General features: G+C 43.3%; 2 protein-coding genes across 9 annotated transcripts in view; both read right to left on the bottom strand.

The window, feature by feature from the left end:
• Window positions 1–4,643, bottom strand: part of LOC148326148 (receptor-type tyrosine-protein phosphatase mu) — a 137,178-nt gene extending 132,535 nt beyond the window's left edge. For 5 of the 8 annotated variants that reach the window (XM_088310845.1, XM_088310840.1, XM_088310837.1 and 2 more), the window contains exon 1: window positions 4,154–4,643. In XM_088310845.1, the coding sequence (XP_088166971.1) occupies window positions 4,154–4,226 (73 nt within the window). In that variant the 5' untranslated portion in view covers window positions 4,227–4,643. Of the gene's footprint in view, window positions 1–3,841; window positions 3,869–3,903; window positions 4,087–4,153 lie in introns of those variants that run through there. The other 3 variants (XM_088310843.1, XM_088310841.1, XM_088310842.1) reach the window with 3 other exon arrangements.
• A 2,715-nt stretch (window positions 4,644–7,358) lies between these two features.
• On the bottom strand, window positions 7,359–8,592 carry lrrc30a (leucine rich repeat containing 30a). The gene has a single exon (XM_088311641.1). The coding sequence runs from the start codon at window positions 8,483–8,485 to the stop codon at window positions 7,586–7,588; it is 900 nt and encodes a 299-aa protein (XP_088167767.1). The 5' UTR covers window positions 8,486–8,592; the 3' UTR covers window positions 7,359–7,585.
• Between the last annotated feature and the right edge of the window lie 8,529 nt (window positions 8,593–17,121).

Consider the following 17,121-nt stretch of genomic DNA (forward strand, 5'->3'; position numbering starts at 1 on the left):
ATGAATTTCAGCGCCCAAAAAAAAATTGGTAGCAAAAAGCAGTGTTTCCCAAAACTTGCTTACTTTGCATTTCGAGCCGTACTGCGTCCCGTTTAGGCGGCAGACTACATTACAAATTGTCTACTTTGCATTCTGCTGCCAAGTTGCATTTTTTTTTCTTTGTTTTCAGAATACCACGCAAAACTTTGCTCGCATCTTCCTGTTGCGATCTCAACAACTGCCCGTCTAAGCAGAGCAATCGGTTGAGCCCGTACTAATTATGTCCTCTGCTGTCTACGGCAATTTGTGTTTTCTGAAATAGCCCCGCATCAAACTTTGCTCAGGTCCAGTTCACTTCCTGTTTCAATTTCTACGGTTGACCATTTAGGCGCCCAGCTAGGGTTACACTACTTTTTGCAACCATAACTCGAGCTTTAATCCTTTGTTTGGATTTTGCATCCTGCATTTCTAAAACTTCCAACCTAATCTGCCCCAAATCCAGTTTTTCTATCGCAACCTTCAAGCCAGAACGCATTTAGGAATGGTGAATGTGATCACCCCCACCCCAAGATTACGCTCCCATTTGTCATACAAGATGGAGGCATTAGACACGAGATAAAATGCAAATACACCTTATTTGCATCCTGAGTGTTTTTGTTGGGCTTCTCTATGAGGTTAAAAAAAAAACAAAAAAAAAAAAAACATAATGCTTCCCCGCCAGTCGTCAAATCAAAAGACACGTTTAAATAGCAGCACTTAGCATTTGAGAAGTTCTTCAAATTTATCCTCAGGAAGTGAAATCAACTGGTTACAATCAATCTCATTTTTTTGGGGGGGGGGGAGTCACACCACAAACGCCGCGTTGGGCAAAAAAAAAAAAAAAAAAAACGTTTTCCACTGCCTTAATTACCATCATAATATAAGTGACTGAGAAGCAAAGTTAGAGAAGAATGTAGACACCTCACTGGCTGCTTTGTACTATCATCAATCCTCCAACATGGTTGGGAGGAGAGAAAAAAAAAATCATGCATATTTAAATTAATTCTGCGCCGGCTCCCACAAAAGGAAGCTGCCATCCGTCAGGACACCTTGCAGAAAAACTCTATTAAATCCGAGTCAGCTGGGAACCGGGAAAAAAAAATGAGTGAAGAACTAAATGATTGCTTCCAATTAAGTTGTTTATCTCGCCAAGGAACGTCTGTGCCGCTTCTCTTTGGTCCGAGCGTGCACGCCAATCAGGCCCGACTGACTGAGTCACTCGTGGAATGACGAGCAAGTGATCGGCACATGGCTGATCCCGGGAATAAGGATGGGCAACGTGACAAAACAAGTCTGTCTGGGTCCCAGATGATATTTCATTCAGTATGAAGTGAGTTAAATCCCAACTGCCAAAATGGGTTGCTGTACCGATGCAAACGTGAAGCAGGCAAGCGGAGAAGGAAATTTAGTACATGACAGTCACTCTACTTAACAGGAAGTACATAAAACAATTAGTCACAACTATTTAGAACACTTTGAAAAATTACGACTAGTGTACAATTACTACATTCCTGAATGAACGGGTTGCGGCAGACATACCAATAAAAAACTGAAGTAATGGATGCGAAGTTTGGTGTGGGGACTCGTTTGGAAAAAATAAATAAAGTACACTACATAATAGTAGAGTTTGGTGCTGGATAAATTTGTTAAAAAAAAAAAAAAAAAGGTAGGCACTTACTAGAGGCCTGCCTAAACGGGCTGCTGTAGGCATCAAAACAGAAAGTAACTAGCAAGGAAGCAAAGATGCGGGAGCATTTCTGAAAAGCATTTTGCTTCCGAAACTGTCAGCTGTAGAGCTCGAAACAACAAAAATTTCATAGATTTCACTAACAGGAAAAATAAAGCACAGTGCACACGACAGTACAAGCTCAACAAGTGTGCTGCCTAAACGGGCTGTTGCAAATACTAAAACAGAAACAAACTAGTTGGTAAGCACATTTTAGTGCTGGACTATTTGGAGAGGAATCAATGATTTTGATACTTCACCGCAGAAGGCAGAGTATGCAATAGTAGTCGCTCAAAAGATTTGCTGCCTGAATGGGCTGCTGTAGACACCCGAACAGGAAGTTAAAGGAGAAGTCAAAAATGGTCGACAGTATATACGCTATAAACTCAACCAGCCTGTCACCGAAACAGGCTGTTGTCGGGATCGAAACAATGAACAGAATCTGCCCGACTAGTCTGCTGCCTAAACAGGCTACTTGTAGACGTAGCAAGAAATTGGTGTCACTACTTGGCAGCGGAGTATCCATCGAATGTGTGAAATTCTGCTTCACTGTTGGCCAGTTACGCCGTCACAGCCACATACGAAGGGCGTTTCCTTTCGCAACTTGTACGCCAGATGGCCGATGACAGGTTGAGGGTTAGCGCTAGCTAGCTGGTCCAACACAACGCAAAAGCATTTGCTAGCTAAAAGGAAGAAAAACAATCTGGATGCATCGTTGGGTATGATGAGGGATATAGAATGTAGAAGGCTCCTACCCCGCCACGTACAAAAGTAGGAAGCGGAATTGGAATGTTTTCTCTTTTAAGCGCTGAGAATTAGCGTTGCCACGTCGGATTAAGACTATAACTGTCAGAGCGAACTCACGTAACCAGTTAACATGTAAACAAAACACCGGTTCTGGTTCAAACTGCAAGTCATTTCCATAATTCATGCAAAGACTTCCGGTGCGTCGGAATAAGGTGGTTGAAATTAAAACACAAAAATGAGAAGAAACCACAAAAAGAGTTCAGTTAAGTGGGAAATTATTGAACAAAAATATATTTCATTCCTTGGTATCAGAAAACAGTTAGTGCAAGTCTAAAAAGTCTGCTGCCTAAACGGGCTGCAGTCGCGACCCAAAAAGCATTTTTTTCCACACGCCCATCCTTAGTAGAGACATCAGAGGGGGAAAAAAAACCTTCAAGGGGGATAAATGGTCGCCTTCGTTGTGAGGCGGCGAAAACCAAGCGCGACACAACAAGTGATTTATTGTTGTCTCCGAGCATCCTGAGCATCAGAAGACTAACATGGAGGAGGGGAGTGGGGGGTGTGGGAGCTACAAAAAAAAAAAAAAAAGAGCAGCAGCAAAAGGTGAAATTTAAAGATGACTTCCAGGAGCTCAACTAGGGATGGGGGTCCAAGTAGACCAACAATGTACGTGATGTGATTAGCACATGAGCTGTTAGCACGTCACCGCCATAGCAAACACTCCAGCCTGCCGCGCGGCTAATCCGTCACCTCGCCAGGGAAAGAGTGAAACATTGATTTCTTCCTGGTTTACATATTTACCCTCACACACACTCACACACTTGCGTGCAATTAGGAGGGCGTTTATCGACAGTTTCAGCACCACTGGGAGCCCCCGCCGATAAATCTCTGCACCCTTACTCAAGTGGGAGAAGAAGGCATATTTATGTGACATGACTGAATAAATAGGACAATTTAATAAAATAATATTCCATGATTTAACAAGACTTTGTGTTCAAAGTTTCCATCTGATCGACATCTTCTCCATCCATCGCTTAGATGCGTGAGCAATACTGCCCTCAACAGCATCCCTGAGGTAGCGCTTGTCGTAGTCACTCAGCCAACTTTTAAATAAGGGCTTTAAAAAAAGATATTTGGGAGCTCGATCGATTAGATCGGTCATCCATTAGTGCTCATCAACGGCAGCACGGATTAATGTGCTCTTCTGGTGTCAATAAGAGCCCTTTAGGGACCCTCTGGCATTACGCTACTGGACATTTCTCACCCCCCAAAAGATCAATTTTACATGAAAATTGGTTAGACTCGCATATTAAAATAGCATCAAAACAACCTGCGAAACACATTCGTTACCTTGAAGAGTGATCGTTTCATGAAATAAATCCAATTGTTTTCGCTCGACTTCGCCTTTTTACCTTCTTATATTCGCAGGTGACACGGCAATCCCTTTGAGGTTAATCACATTAGACAGGGCAACTTATAAAGATAAAGTTAGACCCACACAAACGGTGAACTCTCTCAACTCGACCCCCGTCGCCGGTTAACCGTACGCGGCGAGTTGGTCGCACCTGTTCGTCATTCACGTATTCTCAAGTGGAGGTAAATCATCGATTGAAAGAAAATGTTTTTCGGGTGACCGTGAATGCATCAGGCGCGTTCACTTACCTTTAAAAACTTCTCCCCGGGCGGATAGCAGCAGCGTGATGGTGGCGAACCACCAACCGACAACTTTATCCATGTCGACGGCGCCGAGGCGACCGCAGGGTTGACAAAACAAAACAAAACTCTTCGGCGCTTGTCACACAACTTGGACGCCTCCAAAAAAATAATCAGCATAAAATAACCTCCGTGGTCGTCCTTCTTGGTTTTGTTTGCTTTTTTGTTTTGTTTTGTTTTATATTTGTTACTAGGCGGGCTGTCGTCGCTCCAGCGCTGCTGTTGCTGCTGCTGCTGCTGCTGCTCCTTCTACTCCTCCTCCTCGCTCCGCGTCCACACTCGTAGGAGGACCGTGAGTGTGTCGATTGCACACTTGCGCGTGGATGGAGTGAGTGGTGCCTTGGCGGCTGCGTACGGACCGTGTGGCCGGGAGAGGGCGTGTTTGAGCGGGGTAAACGTAGAAGTGAACCGCGCCCCCTCTACCACCAAGCAGCTCACCGGGCACTACATCTCGGGGAAGATGTTCAAGTAACCCGGCTTGTTTAAACATTTGGGCCACTTCCTCACGGAACAGATGTCATGTTACTTTTTTTTTCTTTTTCTTTTTTTGCTTCAGGTTCGGTAGACATGATGAACCTGTGGTCGTCAGAGAAGAAGAATGAAAGGGGCAAAACAAACAAACAATATATATATATATATATACATACATATATATATATATATATATATATATGATATATAAGTCACAAAAAGTCACTAAAGGACAAAAACATCAACTTTAAAAGCATATATGTCCATATTGATACTTACGAAGCCATGTGACACAAATGAGAAATGATTTGTAGTTGTTTTGACCACCGCCTCTTTGTGCATTGTCATGCCTACGGCCCTTAAATGAGAAGGAATGTACGAAAAAAAAAATACCAGCTGGAGCACAAGCGTCTGCTTTATGCGCCGTGCTGATCAACATCCTGTGCAGCTGAACAACTGATATTGACATTGACATCATACAAATCCATACTCCTTCATCATATTCCTCCCAACAAAGAGCGACGCAAATCCATTAAACCGACACGGTGAGCTAAATGAGAGCTAATAGTCAAGTGTCAACCTTGTGCTGCTTGTCAATAGGTGCCACGTGAAAAGGCTTCTTCGGCGTCTTGCAGAGCAACGGCACAGTTTCACACTGTGAACAACGGGGAGACGTGCTTTTTAATTATCCTCCTTGATTGTCAAAGGCTCTGTGCATAAAAAAAAAAAACACCAGTTCTAAAGTAACAGTGGAATCACTTCCAAAAATCATATGACCCCTAAGCAAAGCTAGCATGTGGCAAACGGGATTGTTTAAGACCATAGCCACAAAAAAAGGGCCACATTAATTGATACTGTAGAACACCGGTGTCAAACTCAAGGCCCGGGGGCCATATCTGGCCCACGACCTCATTTTATGTGGCCCGCGAAGGGCAAATCATGTGCGTCAACTTCCTGTTTCGAGCACATTTTCTTCACTTATAACAACACTGCGATGTGAGATATTGCAATTATTTTATTAATTTGTTGTGTGCTTGTGATAACGTAACGTGATCATACATTTAGATGGGTTCACAGTCGTAACGGCCCTCTGAGGGAAACCATGACTACGATGTGGCCCGTCCCACAAAAATGAGTTTGACACCCCTGCTGTGGAACCACCAGAAGTGGTGCAAATTGCATTTCAAAATAAGAGTCTCAAGTGGAAGTGCTGTGACTGACACCCGGGTTTACTCAAAACGTGGAGCTAAATAGACGTTTCGACAGGTGAATAGATAATACATTCACCTAGTTAGGGATATTAGCAATGTTTAGAATTTCACCCAATAATTCTATATTCTATAGGGTTAATCCATTACATTCAGTCACCTTGACATTTTTTTATTTTTAATTTCACGTGCACATCTGGTATGTCACTGTGGCTGGACGAGCAAAACTTACAATGTTTTTGGTTGAAGGTCGCATGTGCATTATTCTAAACTTCTTAGCATTCTCAAATACACGTCGGCCCTGGGCGAGAATGTCTGATGTGAGATGTTGATTCATGTCAGACATCCCTTGCATCGAAACAACAGAACAAATTTGTGGTCATGTGACCACAACGTGATTTGGCGGCTGTTTGTGTTTTGGGCCCACAAATAAAATCTCGTTTTAAGCCTTCTACGTTAAGACTTTCCCACATGCAGTTACCAATAATCTCCAGCAGAGGTCACTTTTCTACCAGTGCCTTGGTGTTGAATTGACAAGAAAGAAAACAAAGAATCTTGCAAAGTTTACACTTGATTATATTTTCGAAACCTTTACAGAATGTAACATGTATAATATATTTACAAAAATACACAAAACAATAATCTTACAAACTTGTTTGTGAGCAAACATTAAGGTGATAAAATCAGAACATCAATGACAGATTGGTTACAAAAATCTGAGGAAAAGTGACATGGAAAAAAAACAAGTAACATTTTTGCTGTAATTAAACTGCATATAAACATGCAGTTTTTTTATTTTAAGGAGTAATTTACTGAGAGGATAGAACTTCACTTTTGGTGCAAATCCGTATTAAATCCTAGTGCAGGGTAATGGATCTAAAAATTGATAGCAAAATTGGGATTGATATTGACTGATTCACTTTGCAATAAAATCAACCTTTGCATAATTTCATCAAATATAGCTCATAATTCTGTAAAATCAAAGCATTGGGAGTTGATGAGCTATTTACACATTACTTGCTGTGTTCAAAGTCAAGCACGTAAAGCGACCCTGTATCTACTTGAAATCGTAAACAAAAACACATTAAAGTCATTGCAATAATTCACATCTGGCAATTTGATGGTGCATCAACCTTCATTTTTAAAGAATAGAATTATTGCCGATAATGTCCGTATATCTACTTGGACAATATTAAATCTTGTAGTATCCCATGAAACTACAAATTCCTTCTGCTCAAAAACTTTGAGCATTTTAACACTTATTTATAATTAACTTTCCGCGTCGCTGCCATTTCCATTGCATCTCGCACTTTATCTATTTCTTGTCTGCTCCCTGTTGCATAATTCCCCCCCCCCTTCTCCTTTACTGTTCTTTCCACTGCCTGATCCCCATGACTTGAATGCAACAAACCCTGTGTGTGTTATCCGCCCCGCCACCAACCCCTCGCCGCTAATCACCCTCCAAATGTGGACCTGTGAATTTTTGCCGCCTCCTTTCAACCCTTAACTGCGGATTACGCTCACACGCGTGCTCCGCATAGCGCGCGCGCTGGCGGTTTGTAGGTGTTTATTTACAGCCGACGACACTTGAAAAAAATCTATTTGTGTGTGTCCTGTGATGTAATACTGATCGTGGACTCTGAGGCGTGAGCATCCATGTGTCCGCCGTCGGCCGGTTGCGAGCGTAAAACTTGACGGTGCCTCACGTGGGCTTGAGGTAGTTGTACAGCGAGCTTAGTCCTCCTTGCAGTACTTCCTGAATGGGCTTGAGCAAAGGGTTGTGTATTATATGGAGCCCCTTGTCCAGAGGATGACAGGCCAGCCTCCTGAGCCCGATCAGCAGGTACATCTCTACCGGTACGTTCTGCAGTTCGTTGAAGTCCACATTGAGGAGCTCTAAGGACTCCAGGAAGCAGAGGGTCTTGGGCAGGGTGTGGATGCTATTCCCTTCCACGATGAGGATCTTGAGCTTGACCAGGTCCTGGATCTGGTCGGCGATGGTCTCCAGGCGGTTGCATGCCAGGTGGAGGAAGACCAAGCCCTTCATGCTGTAGACGCAGGTAGGGATGTGGACGATGCGGTTGTGGCTCAAGTTGAGTTTGGTCAGGCTGCGCATGGCTGCCAAACTGCCGGGCAGGCCGCTAATCTGGTTGTTGGCCAGGCTGAGCACTTCCAGGCAGGTGCACGAGCCCAGCTCCTCGGGCACATCGCTCAGGCGGTTGCGGCAGGCGAAGAGCACACGCAGCTTCTTCAGGAGGCCGATCTCGGGCGGCAAGCTGGTCAGGTTGTTGCCCCACAGGTTGAGCACCACCAGGTTGTCCAGCGCGCTGAGAGCCGGCGGCAGCGAGCGCAGGTAGTTCATAGACAGATTGAGCTTCTGCAGCTCGCGCAGCTCCCACAACTCGGCCGGGGCGTCGTCCAGGCCGCGCATGGCCAGGCTCAGCGTGCTGTAGCCGAAGTGAACCGTGGCGTGTCTGCGGATTCTCTCGGCGGCTGAGGAAAGGCTGGTCTGGTCGCTGGCGGTGCTCCGCCGGCCTCCTTGACTCACGCTCACCTCGCTGAGCTCCTTGTTGGAGAAGCCGTGAGACTGTTTCCCGCCCATCGCGAAAAGACGTCCGCATTTGATTCCCCCCCCCCGGACGCTGAGTTGTTACGCTTTGGGCCGCATCAGCGGTGGGTATCGCTGAATCCTCGCTGAGCTTGCGCGTGGTCTGCTCGTCACCGACAAAGTGCCCGTCTTACAGGGTTTCATTCCCCAGCTGGTCCTGTCACTTGTCAAGTCCACAGATAGAACCGTGCCCCCCGACCACTCCACAAGTAGGGGGGTTCCGTGTCAATGCCATGACCTCATACTCAGACCCCGGGGGGGGGGCACATTCGCTACATGTCAATTTACATACTCGTCTTGAACTGTTCACCTTCAAGAAAAATACCTTTGGATTGACACAACCGGTGAGCGGACGTAATCGCCATTGCCCGCCCCCTCGACCGGGACGGATGTTCTCTTGTTGAGACTTAAACTTGACACCAAGGAGGCGGCGGCAAAAGTAACACTTCTCAGAGGCATTAATGGAGCCTCTTGTGCAGACATGCGCGTCGTTTTGAAGTTCAAGTGCAAAAGGACGTGGAACGTTATACTAAGCTTCCCGGAAATGTTGACCGCAGGGCGTTGCGTCTTCCATCTGGTCCCACAAGGGCGACTTGGATCCTCAGTTTTTAAACTTTTTAGGGAAATTGAATTCCCCAAAGCCAGGTTCACTTTGCGAGTTGAAATTTGGTAAGCATGAAGATCAGGAGTTGTTTCAAGAACCCTTGCCCCGTGGAAACACAGAAAGTCTGGCTGGATCGGTGTTGCAATATGTTTTGTGTCTAACCGCCGTAATAATAATAATAATAATAATAATAATAATTTTGGGCAAAAACTGACAAGGGTGATTCTTGCATCAGGAAAAGTCACCCTCCGCATTATAGAACTTGAACTTGGTCGATGTGTCTTCGATGCAATTTTCCGGTCAACTCTACAAAACGGGGGCCCGCGCTTAACATTGGCCTTAGTCATCGTTTCTGCCAGTGTGCCGTAATCAAAAGAACTTGGATGGCAGTTAGCGGCCGTCTCCAACTTGCCGCATCGACTTGCGGCTACGTCAGCACTTATGAGTGACAGCCGGAATATTGACTCTGCTGAATCGGACATTGGAGACTGTCGGGCATTTTTAAAATAAATTATCAGTCTTTTTTAGAATGCCATGTCGACGAGTAGAAACTGTCAGCTTATACCATCAAATCTCGATAAAATACAGTCTTGGTTAGACATTAGGGCCAGAAGAAAGAGTTCTTTTATGTATTTTACATGAGTGATTCAATTTTCAATTTAATTTTACTGTTTTGGGAGTTTAATTATTATTATTATTAATATTATAATTAATTAATTAATTAATAATAATAATAATAATAATAATAATATTGTTACTCTTTGGAGGGCCTAAATATGCATGAAAACTCAGCATTTGCAAATGTTATCGTGGTAATCCAGAAAACGACAAGTAATTGGGTGCACATCGGATGCAAAATAATGAATAAATAAAAAATCCCCAAACACCCATGGTTGAAATGAAACGCAAAGTCTGCCTTATTTCTTTGAAACAGCTGTTTTGAAGAAGTTGAGGGCTTGTGACGAACTACGATTGGGGAATTCATGAAAATGTAACGTAATGGGAGGCCGGCAACGTGGACACGTGGGCAACACAAAATTAAAAGATTTATGGCCCTGTTTGTTGTTATTTGCACTGCCGGCAGCAGTTTGTCATATTTTCATCTTCTTGTGCCACGAAAAAAACGGACAAAAAAAATTAAGCGTAAACACATAAATAAAAAACGTAAATTTGACCTTGCCAATCAAAACGGAGTGATCTTTATGAAGATGCTGAATTTTTGTACGGGGTCTCTTTTTGCGCTGGATTTATTGCCCGGTGAGTCTCCAGTGGGCAAGACCACACAGAGTCATTACAGTACCGCATAACCAGATAACCCTTCACAGAAGATCATTTTGGTCACCCTTGAGGGTTCTCATTTAGGCACTAATGACGCGTCATAATAAAAAGGTGTCTCGCAAATGTTCGAGGAATGCTCGTTCCCATTTTCCTGTCATTTAAATGTCAAGCTGTTTCTGCACATCTGTTCCTCCGGGGTGTGAGGAAAAAAAAAAAACAGGAGTGGGATAAAAGATGTGTTTTTAATGAAGATTAATGAAGCCTGCGGTCGCGTTACGGCGACGACTCGTGTCATCGTGACATCTTTTCCGGCGATGATCGAGCGTGTTCGCTCGTCCGACTTCTCGCGCCACCCCTTTTGAGCGAGTGAAGCCTTTTCTGCATATTTGATTGCATGTGATGCGAGCCTCATGTTGCCACTGCAGGGGTGTGTCGGCACACAGCTGAGGTGTCATCTTTCTTATAAATAGATGAGCGCCTCCTGTCATAATGATGCATTTGTTGCTCAGGAATAAGTGGATTGGATCACAATGGATGAGTACCAGGGAGGAGATTTTAGACTTGAGCTTGTTTTTTTTTTATTATTTTTTTTTTTTTTGTGATGCCAGCACAAAAGGATATTATCAAAGACAAATAAGAACAGTGCGATGTTAATGATGGAACCGGAAATGTGTCTAAAGCAGGGGTGGGCTTGGCGGGCCACAATGGGTTCTAAAATCTGACCGATGGGCCGGACCAGATGCAGATGGATGGAGTGTTTTGGCAACCTCACCTCATCGGAGAAGAAAAATTCATATAATTTTGAATTAAAGTAAGCAGAGTATTTAGAAAATAAAACATTAACAATGTTTATTCATTGAAGTTTTTTTCAAGTTCGGCGGGCCGGATTAAAACGTTTAACGGGCCGCATGTGGCCCCCGGGCCGTAGTTTGCCCACACCTGGTCTAGAGGCAAGGATCAACAACTTTTTTTTGGAAATTGAGAGTTAGTTCTTGGGCATTGATGCTCATGTATTGAATCTCAGTTAATTTTCCACATGTGGTGTTCGGCTCATTCATTAAAGTGGTGGAGGCCTCGCCTCCACAGAATCTGCCTTGAGGCTTGTTGAAGTGTGAGAAGCAACTGCCAACACTTTAGCTTTTAGTGTCTCTACATGACTCCCTGAAGGACACACCGCCAACCCGAGGAAGGGCTTTAGGTTCGAACACCAGACAAGTTAGGGTCGGACAGACGATACATTTGCATGCCGCAAGCCCCTCAGAGCATCCGAGCCAATAAACGAGGAGAGTCGGTAGAAGCGCCAGAGCTGATCAGCATCAATTATTCAGAAGGCGCATGTGTGAATATTGACACGGGTGGACACGTCTCCCGCGCTAATGGAGCGTTGCGGAAGACAACAATCTGGATGTTGGCGAATTTGAGGACAAAACCTGCAGGCGACGCAAAGCAGCCCCATCATGCTAACTAACTAAGATTGATGGAGGTCGAATTGTGGTTAGCACCGTTGCAAGAAGTCTCCGGGTTCGATTTACTTGAGTTGGTTTTCAAAGGAACGCTTACTTCTTCTGATGGCTAAAAACGTGCACATAGTACACTGATAAGGGAAGTGTTTTCAATATTTACAAAAAGACATATGTTACTTATCGGATTTGATGATCTTAATTACGAAACCATGTCAACTGAAAAAAAGATTTTGGGGAATTTACATGACTAATAATGTTTGTGGACTTCATATTAAAATACCAAAAGTGCTAATTGTCTTCACTTTTAATAAATGTTGAGATATTGCAAGATTTTTATAAATTGAAAAAAGAAAAGTGTAGCCATGACATATATAAACAAGAACTTGATGGATAACTTGTTTTGAAATCAGAATAATAGTAATAACTAGAATGTAAAAGAAAAAAGTCTGTTTTCGTCAAATTTGACAGGTGCCAGGCCCCCTACCAGAAGTCCAGCCTTTACCACGCCCCCTGTGAATGTTAATGCCACTTCTGCCCCCACTTAAACTCCACCCACTTCCTGCTTATGTTATTTCCGTCCCCACCTAAACCCCCTGGAAAAAAAATAAAAAATTTTCCCTCGTAAAAAAAAAAAAAAAACATTTTTCCCGATGTCAAAAAATATTTTTTCTTCTGTATTAAAAAAAAAAAAAAAAAAACGGAAAAAGAAAAAACACTCGCCCCCCATGTAAAAAAAAAAAAAAAAAAAAAGCATTTTATTCCCTCCCCCCCCCCAAGTAAAGCATTCCCCCGGGAAAAAAAATTACCCCCCCCCCCTCGGAAAAAAAAATTGATATTTCACAAGATTTTTCCAAGTCTCCTCGAAGGAGCTCTCTGTTTCAAAAATGTTGATGACCCCTGTAAAACCTATCGTTAGATTCTGAACCTAAAGTCGATATTATTTTTTGTTCAAAAATTGTTTTCAAAACCTTTTATGTTCAAATTTGTAATTTTAGATTCTTATTAAAAAAACATTTGTGTGCTAAATACTCAAAGCAGTTTTTGATGGTTACAAAAACAGCGTTTGGTGGCAGAAAAAATGGAGGCAATATTACGTTCATCATCAACTAGCTTTGAAGCCAGTCAGCGATAAGAGAGCCTAAACAAATGAGATTAGCGCCCTCCATGTTCTTGAAATATTGTTCTCCTTCCTTATCAGATAAATGAAACTTCTGCAGCCTATTTTTTTTTTTCATCCACTAATCTCGCTCCAAACTGGCTGCCTTTATCTATAGTTAGATCGGCGACCAGATACAAACGGCTAAACAAACCGGGCCGACGTGATGAATGGACGATAACGACACCCGAGGGAGAGTGCGATCCAGGTTAACTCGAGCGTATCCAGATAACATCTGTAACACGCGCAGGAAAGCTAACTGGGCTCCAAAGTGGTGGAATCGGAGTTTGCTGATGCAGCAGAAGGCTGGACGGTGCCAGCGGGGTTCGTGACGGCAACAGGCGAGTGATGAAGCACCGCTGAGGAGCCTAAATGAGTCCCAGATCACTGATGTTAGCACTACTGGGAGCAGAGCAGTCGCTCAGAGTTTGACTAATCTTGATGAGTGGTCCTGTTAGCACAGTCAGTGAGAGGAATGGCTTGACCTCCGTGGCTACGGCACTGCTTACTGACACCATTTGGTCACGTCGCCAATGATTACCAAACGTGTTCGTTTGGTTATCGTATTAAAGGGAGCAGTCAGAGTTGCGGGTTCTATTTCTGTATTTAGCACAAACATAGAGCTCGACGTATTATTGGGCGCGGGCATGTCAAAGCAGACTTTAGCTTAGCTTAGCATGTATGCTAGCTTGTGTTTTTTAAAAAGGCAGCGGGAGCTAAAGTGAGTATTTTATTGAAGTGTTTCACAATGTACACAATTAAAGTCTTGAAAATTGTCAATATTCACAGTACGGTACAGTAATATTTGTATTAATTTCATTTTGTCTTATTATTATTTATGAGTGTCACTATGAAGAAGGCGAAAGTCTCGCCAAAACATGTCAGGTAAAAAATTAACCTAAAACGAAATATAAATCATGGTCTCCAGCGTCTGCAAGGTCAGTAAATGTGAGGCACTTCCATGTACATAATTTTTTTTAATTTATTTTATTTTTTTTGTACAAATTGCGTTTGTTTCCACAAATTATTAAATTGAGTTCATTGAAGAATCTAGTCCAAAAAAGTGTACTTTGCTGTGTATTTTTTTTTTTTTGGGTGTACAAAAAAATTGGATGTTTGGTTTATAGAATTTGCTAAATTAATTTCGACATATGACAACATGCTTTTACTAAATTGTCTTTGTTGCCAAAACGTGAGTTACGTTGACCGAAGACGCTAAATTGTCGACGTTTTCAAAATCTCACATTCAGTTCATCGATGGGTTCAACTGTTTTCTATCTTTACATGCGCTTAGTTCTCCAAAAACAAAACTGGTTAGAAAATGATGTGGATCGCGTGCATTGAATCATATCCATTTTTTTCAATCGATTGACATGCTAACTCCAACAAATGCACACAAAAAAAAAAACAAGTAAAAAAATCAAATGTTCTGTTACTTTTCCCGCGTCGTTCACTAACTAATCAGCCAGCTACGATCGTTTTAAGTTGACTAAGTTGACCAAAGATTCTGTGAAGAACTTTGTTATCCCCACAAAGCCACAGTCTCGTTGCCTGGTCTGAGACCTTTGAGTACATTCCAGTAAATTATCACAAATTTAGTGACTCTGCCACATCGCACGTCAGCGGGGGTGAGCTCGGCAAGGTTTTACTAATGAGCTCTGGAGCAGCGGGACGGCACGGGGAGAATTCCCGCTTTGAAAACGGCAGCTGAGGCTGCGCGATAGATGTACCGTATACGTTGACAGCGGTTGGAACGAGGACTTCGACGTACGTCAGGTGTGATGGACCAGGTTATTTTTCCACGTTCTCATTTCCATCCGTTCGGGTTTCACGGCGGATTATCGTTGCGGAGCGGCCGCTTCACACAATGAGATGTGACAATGATCAGCGCGTTTCGCTGCCATAACGTTTTCGCGCCACGCTGATATGGTAATCACCCGATCCCCCACAATGGCACCTTGTGAGAGTTGCCTTTTCAGGTCCGCGTGATTCTGGACACCAGCCAACCGTTCAAGTCCAAATAGCTTGAAAAAGGCGCTTTAAAAAAAATAAAATAATATCATGCATGTTGAAGGAACACAGCAGAGGGGCTTCTCCGCGCACATGCTGAGACATGGACGGCTTCCTCGGAGTTAAATATGCAATTCTGTTTTGACGAGCGTGGGGCCAGGTGCCCATCGGTGGCCCCGGTCCAGCTGGAGGATGTGGCCGATTCGCTTCGGCTGGCATGCTGGCTGGCATACTAACAGCCCGTGACAACGCTCGAGCAGGAGCAGCGACAGGATTACCCACGATATGTTGAAAGTTTGCCCGCTAAACACCTGACACTTTTGATGGAGGAGTCGGAGTTAATTTGCAAACCTGCGAAGAATCTGCTCTTTGGTCTTGCATCGGTTGCTTTGGTCCGCACGCGAGTTTGCTTCCCTGGCAAAAATCTGATTAAAACTTGTTAAAGGTTTCCAGTACGAAATCGCCCTCATTGTCTCGGCCATCGTGGAAGGCCAACGAGCTTAATGTATTATTTCACCAAAGTCTTTTTATTAAAGTGAAACAATCTCGTCATGCACCTGTTGCTAGTTCTGGGGAGGGGGTATTTATTGTCGGCCTGTGTCAGCACACGCTAATCCGTGGCCACGATTACAAGGATGACCTATTCCTGGTCTTTGTGTGTGGGGGGGGGGGGTGTGCGTGTGCGTGTGCGTGTGCGGTGATTGTACTTTTGATACTTTACAGCTTTCTCCAGCCAACGTCAACTTTTTTTTTTTAATACCCAATGTCTGAGAGAACAAATGGTCTACTGCTGATATGGTGATTTCTTCCACCCCGTGTGTTGCACTTGTGTCCCCAAAAAGAGGCTCTGTCAAATAATTTAAGGAGAATTGGCAACCTTTTTTGTTATTGGTTGATATAATTAAATTGGAGGAGTAGGAAAAGGTTGTGGTGATTTTTTTTTTCCTTCCTTCATGTTGGTGTACGTGTGCTCTTGGGTATGTGTCGTTTTTTGTGAGCAACAACTGCTTCGCTGCAATGTCTGTAGTTTGGAATAAAACACTTGGGTCCTATTCACTATGTCCGTTTTTGACGATTAAGTGGTAAAGGCAGTGGTCCCCAACCACCGGGACGCGGGTCATTTCGGACCAGGGCGTGACGGGCCGCACAGATGAAAGAAAAAAAACGGGCTACTTCCGGTTTATTTATTATTCAAGGTGAAAAACGTTTTATTTTGAAAAATGACCGGATGTTAATTATCTGATATTAAACTCACAAGCAAGAAAAATGAGTAAAACAAGCGGCGGAAAAAAGATTGGAGACCACCATTATAAGGGTCAGAAAACATTTTGGGGAAAAAAGGCATTAGAATTATTGGTCCGTGTTGTAAGTAAACGTCAAAATAATAGAGGGACGCCATCCTTTCACCACCTTAGCGTCCAATTCCACCATCTGCCCGCGGGCTTAACCCACTAATTGTGGCCTGACTTTCTACGCCATTGTCGCATGCCTGCGGCTCGCTTTTCCAAGCCACGGTTATATTAAGAAGCGGGTGTTTTAGTGGAACGGACGTCATGCTATCAGCTGAAATGATCAGTGTTTGTGTGTAACGACCGCCTGATTGATGTGCTTGAGGTTTCTGTGGTCCGGTGTTAAAGAGGCATTGGCTGAGTCTGGCTTCTTATTAGGTAGTACCAAGGATGGGATTAAACAGTAGTTAGAATGTGATGTGTTGTCACGGAAATGTACAAAATATAGAGTAGAATCTTTTTCCTTTTCTTTCTTTTTTTGGGGGGGGGTTGACTGGCGCCGAGTGGGTTGTATTTGATGTATGATGTAATAGGGACATCTACTGGTTAAGGTCTGTCATGACACCATAATTTATCTATTTTGAGGGGAATCCGTTTTCCTTTTTAAATTGGTGTAAAAAGAAAATCTTTTTCCTCAGCTATTTTTATACTACTACGACAACTGATAATGATACAAATAGTGAGCAAAATCACAATACGGATAATAATTGTTATTCATTTAATACGGATAATGTTTCTTCAAAAGAAAATACTTGGGCAAAAAATTGTTTTGTGGTTTAAAAAAAATCATTAATTCACAAGCGGAAAACTAAGTAAACATTCATTATATT

The sequence above is a fragment of the Idiotropiscis lumnitzeri genome, chromosome 12 (genome assembly GCF_059441095.1).
Source record: "Idiotropiscis lumnitzeri isolate Australia: NSW breed Sydney's pygmy pipehorse chromosome 12, RoL_Ilum_1.0, whole genome shotgun sequence".
Taxonomy (NCBI): Eukaryota; Metazoa; Chordata; class Actinopteri; order Syngnathiformes; family Syngnathidae; genus Idiotropiscis; species Idiotropiscis lumnitzeri.

Excerpts from the sequence above, each read along its gene's own strand:
- lrrc30a (XM_088311641.1), bottom strand. The coding sequence starts at position 8,485 with ATGGGCGGGAAACAGTCTCACGGCTTCTCCAACAAGGAGCTCAGCGAG.